Consider the following 9,400-nt stretch of genomic DNA (forward strand, 5'->3'; position numbering starts at 1 on the left):
AGAGAGAGAGAGAGAGAGAGCATATAGAAGGAAAATCTGATTAAAATAAAAGGATGCTATTGATTCCTGAATGCCTTTCCTCCTTCACAGGCCCTCACTTCAGAGCTGGCCAATGCCCGTGATGAGTCCAAGAAGACAGCCAATGACATGATCCATGCTGAGAACATGCGACTCGGCCGAGACAAATACAAGACCTTGCGCCAGATCAGGCAGGGCAACACCAAGCAGCGCATTGATGAGTTTGAGTCCATGTAATGGATGCTCAGCCTCTAGGGACCCCTCCTCCCTCCTTCCTTGCCTCCACTCCTACACCCTCGCCTAACTCACACTGTGCTGGAGCCACTAACTAGAGCAGCCCTGGAGTTATGCCAAGCATTCAGTGCAGCCATGGGACCAAACCTAACTTTTCAGCCCCCATTCATTTCCGTGGGCAGACAAATGGCCCACTGTGGTGCCAATGGGACCTGCTTTCCCTTCTCTGTCCGACTTAATCTAGATCACTAGAATAGACCAGTTCCCCAGCTCAGAGGCACCTCCCACTTGCTCTGACAACCCCCCTCTCCCACCACACACACACTTGCTATTATGGGGGTAAAGTGTGGAGTAGGTTGAAAGCTAGCCTCCCTTCCCACCCCACCACTGTCTTCCACTTCCAGGTCCTGTGATTTGTAGGGTTGGAATGTCACAGGGTTTAGGGAAGGAGGCAGGGCCCTGACTATCTGCAGTAAGATGTCAATTGACCTAGGATTTGGCCTGCGAAGGCCACTGCCTTTTAGAGTTATATAGGCTTTGTACTGATTGGAGGATAAAGAGATGTTCAGTCATTCTTGTTTCTACCTCCCAGATTGGGCCTGTTACAAACTCAGTCCCAATAAGCCTTGTCCCTGAGTTTAGGGACTCAGTTTCTCCCCAGGGTGGGCTGGGGGAGACAGTGCCTTCAAGAGACTTTACCATCATCCTAGAAGACCATCAGCCCTTCTGTTCAGGCAAGGCTGGGTAGGAGATCCTTCCCCAATGCCTTATGTGAGCCTAGGCCTGTCTTGAGTGAGCTCTAAGGGCAGAGGTACCCTTTACTTATTATTCCAGGTCCCTGGTCCCTTCTCTGGATCTGCTCCTGCCTCCTTCAATCCCCAAATCCCCTCCAGCTAAAACAGAAGGGATGAGTACCCAAAAGTCCAACTAGCCTCACCCAGGACTCTTGCCAAAACAAACAAACAAAAACAAAACAAAAACAGAGGAAATGTACATACCTGGCTTCAGTATTTCCCCTGCGAGGGATCCTAGGCCACTTCCAGAGATACTTGGGTCCCAGCTCCTGTTTCACAGCCGTCCAGGCCTTGGTATGGTGAGCCCTAGAGCTTGATGCCAGTAAGCTCCATTGCAGAGCGGGTGCAAGAATATGAGGGTGGTGAGAGAACCTGTGCTTCTGGGCTCACAGTTTACTCAACCCTCTCAGGTGCCCAACAGCCCCTTCCCTTCACCCCTCTCCTAGGTGGTGACTTGGGCTCTGCCTCTGTTTGACAAACCTCTGACCCAGGTCTTGCCACCAGCTGAGCTGTTCCATGGAGCTATAAACCAGAGAGCTGCTGGGGATTCTGGCCTGATCCCTTGGCACTACCCCACCCCTTGCTCTCAACCCTGGAGTAGCCTCCTCCTCCTCCTCTCTGTCTCATGAATGCTCTTTTTCTTTCCCACCAGTATTATATATATTCTAGTGATATCTAACTCAGTATTGATTTCTGCCTTTTTTGCTAATGCACCATTAGAAGCTATTAGTCTTGGGGCAGGATCATTTTGGCCTCATTCCTTTACCACCACCCCCACACACACCTGGGAAGCATATACTATATTATAAAGGATATTTTGCCAGAAATGTTCATGTAAGGAGCTTTCAGTATTAGTGATGTTACCTGTCACTATAGGTCATACAATCAATTCTTCAAGTACTTGGTATCTGGTTTTATTTTTCCTATTTGCCTTCTCCCCAGGGTTTAGTCCTTCCATGCAGTGCCCCTAGCCCAGAGCCTCCCTTGATAATCCCTCTCTTGCCTGACCTTGGGGAGTCTTGTGTGCATTGCTGTGAATTATATTGACACTCACTTGGTAATATGCCCTATATTGACTAAATTCAAACCTGTAATTGTGGGACAATCTAGCTGCCTCAGTGGCAGTAACCCACCCCCAGGGAGGCTGGGGAGAAAGGTTAGATTTTGTATTCAGGTTTTTTGTGTGTATTTTTTGGGTTTTTTTAAAAAAATGTTTTTGGAGGGGTTTATGCTCAACCCATGTTCTATTTCAGTGCCAATAAAATTTAGGAAGACATTGTTGTGACTCATTTTTTTTTTTTGTGGAATTAGTGGCTGCCTGTATTTCACTGTAATTCAAACTCTGTAGACCACCTTTCCATCCTTGATTTTAGCACAATTTGAGCCCATATTGGGCTTTGCCCTCCAGAACTGTGAGGCAGTACTTCGTGTTTCAAGCCACTGTGACATTGCTCTCCATGGGTGTTGTGGCATGGAAGGTTAAGCTTCCAGCTGCGATGCCAGCGTCCCATGTGGTTGGCTGTTAGACCTGGCTGCTCCACTTTCTATCCAGCTCCCTGCTAATGTGCCTGGGAAGGCAGCAGAAAATGGCCCAAGTCCTTGGGCCCCTGAATCCCCACATGGGAGACCTAGAAGAAGCTCTGGGCTTCTGGCTTTTGCCTGACCCAGCCAGCCCCTTCCATTGCGGCCTTGGGGGAGTGAAGCAGCAGATAGATCTTTCTCTGTGTGTGACTCTGCCTCTCAAATAAGAAAATAAATCTAAAAAAAAATTTCCATTTCTGAACTGACAGTGTTCCAAAACTGGAGAGCAGAATAGATCAGTAGTTGCCACAGTTAAGGAAGAAGGCAGCAGGTAGAGGCTGTGAGAAATGTGTGTCTGTAAGAGAAAGAGAGCAACATGATGGACCCTCATGGTGATAGACTGTCTGCTGACTGTATCAGTGTGTTTCTGTTGTATTATTGTAAGATAATTAATAAGATGTTACCACTGGGAGAACCCAAGTGAAAGGTACATAGGATCTCTCTGGACTATTTCTTCAAAGTGCATGTGAATCTACAATGATCTCAAACATTTCTTAAAAGGCTTTAATTTAAGAATAACAGGTGGAAGTGCTTCTGGGTGTATAAGTAAGAGCAAAGAGTGCTTGTGTCTGCTCAAAGATATGGTAACATTTTTAATAGTTTCAATCTGGAAACAACCCAAACTTCTATCAACAAGGATTCTGAATGGATGAAACTGTGGTATATTAATATAATGATGTATTGCTCAGCACTAGAAACAAATACACTGCTGATGCATTTAACAATATGGATGGGGCCCGGCGCTGTGGTGTTAACAGGTAGAGCTGCTGCCTGCGGTGCTGGCATTCCATATGAGCGCCAGTTCGAGTCCTGGCTGCTCCACTTCTGATCTAGCTCTCTGCTATGGCCTGGGAAAGCAGTGGGAGATGGCCCAAGCCTTTGGGCCACTGCACCTACGTGGGCGACCTAGAAGAAACTCCTCGCTCCTGGCTTTGGATCAGTGCAGCTCTGGCCATTGCAGCCATCTGGGGAGTGAATCAGCAGATGGAAGACCTCTCTCTCTCTCTCTCTCTCTCTCTAACTCTGCCTTTCAAATAAATAAATAAATGGGGGGAAACCAGTATGGATTAATCTCACGGACATCATGTTGTGTAAAAATAACCAAAACAAAGCAGAATGTACTGTATAATTCCATTTCTATTTAGTTCTAAAGCAGGTAGTTGGAGCTATAAAAGGGATTGACTGGAAAGGGGCACAAGGATACTCTGGGGCCATGGAAATACTCTTGGTCTGGATGGTGGTTACTGGGTATGTTTACAACAGGTAAAAAATCAAGTCATAAAGTTGTATGTAAATTAAAAATCATTTTTAAATGAAAAAGGAGTTTCCTCAGTTCAAAAGCTTGAAAGTATGGAAAAACCCTGGTCACCTTGTAGGCACCTGGAGACAGATTGCTAGGTTCCTTTCAGAGTCTGATTCAGGACCTCAGAAATGGAGGCTGAGAATTTGCATTTATGCTAAGTTCCCAGGGGGTGCTGAAGCTGCTGATCCACCATTCTAGTGTCTAGAGTAGAACAGCACTGGTAGATTGAGTCCCAGAGAAAAGAGGGACTTGCCCAAGGTCACACAAGCTATAGGGAGACACGGGCCTATAACTTGCTTCCTGACTACTTTTCCTGGAATTTCAAAGCCTGGAGCAGGCCTTCCCTAATTTTCCAAACTTATCTTTTTTTTTCTTTTTTTTTTTTTTGACAGGCAGTGTGGACAGTGAGAGAGAGACAGAGAGAAAGGTCTTCCTTTTGCCGTTGGTTCACCCTCCAATAGCCGCCACGGCTGGCGCGCTGCGGCTGCCGTACCGCGCTGATCCGAAGGCAGGAGCCAGGTGCTTCTCCTGGTCTCCCATGTGGGTGCAGGGCCCAAGCACTTGGGCCATCCTCCACTGCACTCCCGGGCCACAGCAGAGAGCTGGCCTGGAAGAGGGGCAACCGGGAAAGAATCCGGCGCCCCGACCAGGACTAGAACCCGGTGTGCCGGCGCCGCTAGGTGGAGGATTAGCCTATTGAGCTTCGGCGCCGGCCCCAAACCTATCTTTACCTCCATCCCAAGAGTAGGGCTCCTTTGCCTGCTTTCCTAAAGCCCTTAATGATATCAGGGCAGGAAGGGACCACAAAGACTATTGAACCCAAGCCTTCCTCTACCTTTTATAGAGTGGGAAACTGAGGTCCAAGAGTCCAAGTGACTTGTTCACAGAGTGGCAAGACTAGGCCTTGTACTATCTCCTGACTCTGACCAGATCTGTACATACATAGTATGCCCTGGAGCACCCTTACTCTCCCAGCTGCTCTGCTTCCAATCCTCTACCTAAAGAACCACGCCCCGACCCAACACCACATATGTATCTGTGCACAGGTGGTGGCTCTTAACGCTTTTGGTCAAGATATTAAAGAAATCTCTCTCTCTCTCTCTCTCTCTCTCTCTCTCTCTCTCTTTCTTTCTCTCCAGGATCATCCATTTTCTCCTTGTCTTTTCCAGGGTCTTTCTCTCTCTCTCTATTTATGTATTTACTTGAGGGGCAGAGTTACACCGAGAGGGAGAGACAGAAAGATCTTCCATTTACTGGTTCACTCCCCAAATGGCTGCAATGGCTGGAGCTGCGCCGATTCTAAACCAGCAGCCAGGAGCCTCCTCCAGGTCTCCCACGTGGGTGTAGGGGCCCAAGGCACTTGGGCCACCCTCTGCTGCCTTCCCAGGCCATAAGCAGAGAGCTGGATTGGAGCAGGAACAGCCTGAACTTGAACGGGCGCCCAGATGAGATGCCAGCGCTGCAGGCGGAGGCTTAGCCCACTACTCCACAGCACTGGCTCCACTTGTTCTCTTTTAACCTAACTAGACCTTGCCTCAATATTTCTCTCCCCCATCCCTGAAATGGTCTAGAATACAAAGTTAAGCAGGTCAGTTTCTTGCTTAAAATGGGACTGACTCCCTGTTGCAGAAAAGCTGGAATTCCTTTGCCTAGGGCCATTCGTTGCTCTTAACAATTTGACTTACCTTATCTTTCACTATCCATCATCTGTCCTTCCCCAGCACTTTGCATTCCAGACATAGTAGGCTCTGGCTAGCTCCTCAACATCCCAGACTTGTTCATGTCTACATGCCTATGTCGAAATCATAATTAATGTTTACTGAGTGCTTACTCTATGCCAGATACTGCTCTGCATGCTTTACACAGTTACTCATGTTAGCTCCACAGTATCTCTGATGTCAGGGTAATTATTACAGAAAAGGAAACTAAGGCACAGAAAGAATAAGTAACTTCCCCAAGGCCACACTACTTGCAGTGACAGAAGCAAGACTTGAATGTTTTGGGGGCGCCTCAAACTCAGGATAGCAAACATTAATACCTTTTTTCTCACCCCACCTTGCTCGTCCTCTTACGTCCCTCTTTCACTTGGTGGTGTCAATATGTACTCGTTTTCCCAGAATATAAACCAAGATGTGTTTCCTTGACAATTCCTTCTTCTTTGCCCTATCCCTGTGCCCAATCATCCTCCTTTCCATTCTGCTCGCTAAATAACTTCAATACCTTGTCTACTTTACTCCTCCTGTGCTGTTGGGATTGTTGTTTCTAGTGAGTGATCTTTCTCACCTCTACTTTCAGTTGACTGTAGAAATACCCACCCTCTCTGCAGCTTTGTTTAGCTTCTCAACTGCTACCTGAGTTGGTCTCATATTCCTTGCAAGTCCGTTCCCGTGCCTGGATTAATCAGTAACTATGTACTCACGACTCCTGTGTTTCTCTAGTACCGAACTCTGTCTCAGCTTAATTTGGATGTCTAACTGCTCTTTTGATATCTCCACCAATATATCAGATAGGATTCCTTTTTTAAAGATTCATTTGACAGGCAGAGTTACAGAGAGAGAGGGAGAGACAGAGAGACAGAAATCTTCAATCCACTGATTCATACCCCAAATGGCCACAACAACTGGGCCAGATTGAAGCCAGCATCCTGGAACTCCATCCTGGTCTCTCATGTGGGTGCCAAGGGCCCAAACACTTGGGCAGTCTTCTGCTGCATTCCCAGGCACATTAGCAGGGAGCTGGATCAGAAGTGGAACAGCTGGGACTTGAACTGGCATCCATGTGGATGCCAGCATTGCAGATGGTGGCTTAACCCACTGTGAAACTATGCTGGCCCCTCCCGATAGGATTCTTAGATAGGATTCTTCTTCCTAGACCCTTTCTTTCTTCCATCTTTGTCAGCTCTGTGAATGATACCATCATTTACCCAGTGACTCATGACCCCAAATTTGGGAACCACCATTCCTATTCTCTCAGTCTTACTTAAAATCCACCAGTGAGTCCTGTTAAATGTATCTTCAAAGAATATTCCAGACACAGCCAATTCTTACTTCTTCTAGGCTATCACTTAACCTGAGCCCATTTCATTAGCAAGATTTTAACAGTGCTGCTGCCTGAAATGCTCTTCCAGAGAACTTTCCATGGCTCTGGTCCCAACTCATAGAGGTCTTCCCTTATCACTGTATCTAAAGTAGCTCCTGTCTCTCAGTTCACACACGCATGGCTATAATAGCTAACACTTGCAGCTTACAATGTGCATAATACTCTTCTGTGCTCTGTACATGTATTAAATCAGCCTTGCTATGCTACTTTAAGATAAATATGATTATCATCCCATATTGGAGATCAGCAAAGACATTACACTTGATCTTAGCCAAAAGGCTGAGAAGCGATAGGAAAGACACAGAAAAGTTAGACAACTTTCCTAAGATTACATAGCTAATAAGGTGCTGAGTCATGATTCAAACCCATTCTTTATCTCATCCTATTTTAATTTGTTCATAATATTTCTTGCTAACCGACATAAACATAATGTAATTTATCAATTCCCTGATGTCTAGTTTATAGCTTGTCTGTGCAACTACAATATAACCTCCATTAAGGCAGATTCTCTTTGGATCATAGCTGCATCCTCCGAAATTACCTGACCCGCAGTAGACACTCATTTGCTTGTTGAATGAGAGTGTGGCTCCTCCCTGGGAGTGTGTGGCTTTATCTTAAGATGATCTCTCCCTTTCTGAATTTCAACATCTAATCTCCTAGGAGCAGCTCCAGTCTTGTTTTTTTCCATAAACCTCCTGCCATCCTCCCCTCCTCACTCCTGCATGCTATCATCTGCTGCTCGCCTGTCTTCAGTTCGTGACTGAACTCTCGTGTGCAACTGCATGATGTCTTCCCAACCTGATTATACAGTTCCTCCAAGCACTGGCCATATCTTTCTCAACACAGAGTCTTCTGATACCATACCAAGCTTAGTATATAAGTTCTACATTAGCATTTCTTGCCATGGGTGTTGTGGTGCAGTGAGTTATGCACCTCTTGGGATCCCTACATCGCATATTGGAGTGCAGGTTCTAGTCCTGACTCCTCCATGCTTCCAATTCAGCTTCCTGCTGATGTGTCTAGGAGACAGCAGATGATGACCTAAGTACTTGGGATCCTGCCACCCTTGAGGGAGGGCTGGATTGAGTTCCTGTCTCCTGCCTTTGGCCCAGCCTAGATAGGACTGTTGCAGGCATTTGGGGAAGGGACTGGCAGAAGAAAGATCTCTCTCTGTTTATTTGTGTGTCTCTCCCTCTCTCACTGTCACCATGCCTTTATTTTATTTATTAATTTATTTATTTGAAAGAATTACACAGAGAAAGAGAGGCAGAGAGAGAGAGAGAGAGAGGTCTTCCATCCGCTGGTTCACTCCCCAGATGGCCTCAACATCTGAAGCTGAGCCAATCCGATCCAAAGCCAGGAGCCAGGAGCTTCTTACAGGTCTCCCACATGGGTGCAGGGGCCCAGGCACTTGGGTCATCTTCTACTGCTTTCCCAGGCAATAGCAGAGAGCTGGATCAGAAATCGAGCAGCTGGGTCTTGAACCAGTACCTGTATGGGATGCTGGCACTGTAGGCAGTGACTTTACCTACTATGCCACAGCGCCGGCCCCACCATGCCTTTCAAATAAATACATACATATATCTTAAAAAACACTTGCTCTTCTATGAATTAGCAACTCAGTTTCACTAAATTCATTATGGGGTCTTTTACATCATTTATAACCATACAAAATTACAGATCCATCATTATTTTGATCGTCTGTTTCCTGCTTCCTAGCCAGTTTTCCCATTCATAGCAGACAATCTTCTAAGAAAAACTTCTTAGTTTTTCTTACAGCCCTTGGTTTGGATTATGTCAGAGGGGTTTAGGAAGTGTCAGTTCCACCTGATGTTTTTCTATGTCTATTGACCCCTGCATGGAAACTTGTAACATGTTTTAAAAAACAGATTTACTTCATTTATTAATAAGTCAGATTTACAGAGAGAGAAGGAGGGAGGGAAAGAGAGAGGGAGACAGAGAGTGAGAGAACACATACCCTTCCTTCCATGGTTTCACTCCCCAAATGGCTGCAATGGCTGGGACTGGGCCAGGCCAAAGCTGGGAGCCAGGAGCTTCATCTGGGTCTGCCACGTGGGCTCAGGGGCCCAAGCACTTGGACCATCTTCCACTGCTTTTCCCAGGCACATTAGCCAGGAGCTGGATCAGAAGTTGGAGCAACAGGGACTCGAACAAGCTTCTATATGGGGTGTGGGTGCTGCAGATGGCGGTGCAACAGCACCGGCCCCAGAAGCTTGTAGCTTAATTGAGCCCCTTGTCTTGCCTGTCTCCATCACTACAACTTATTCCCTTACTGTTTTTGATCCAGGGGTATCTTTGGTGGGTTTTGGCTGTATGAAAATAGATAAAGTTTACAGCAGTTTGGTTGAAC

General features: G+C 46.5%; 1 protein-coding gene across 2 annotated transcripts in view; it reads left to right on the plus strand.

Annotated features, from left to right (window-relative positions):
- The window catches only part of MSN (moesin), a 76,063-nt gene extending 73,741 nt beyond the window's left edge, over positions 1–2,322 (plus strand). For both annotated transcript variants that reach the window (XM_089324782.1, XM_008272722.5), the window contains one exon: positions 91–2,322. In XM_089324782.1, the coding sequence (XP_089180908.1) occupies positions 91–255 (165 nt within the window). In that variant the 3' untranslated portion in view covers positions 256–2,322. The remainder of the gene's footprint in view (positions 1–90) is intronic.
- The last annotated feature ends 7,078 nt before the right edge of the window (positions 2,323–9,400 follow it).

Source organism: Oryctolagus cuniculus, chromosome X, assembly GCF_051225735.1.
Source record: "Oryctolagus cuniculus isolate XC-2025 breed Fujian yellow rabbit chromosome X, ASM5122573v1, whole genome shotgun sequence".
In the NCBI taxonomy this organism is placed as follows: Eukaryota; Metazoa; Chordata; class Mammalia; order Lagomorpha; family Leporidae; genus Oryctolagus; species Oryctolagus cuniculus.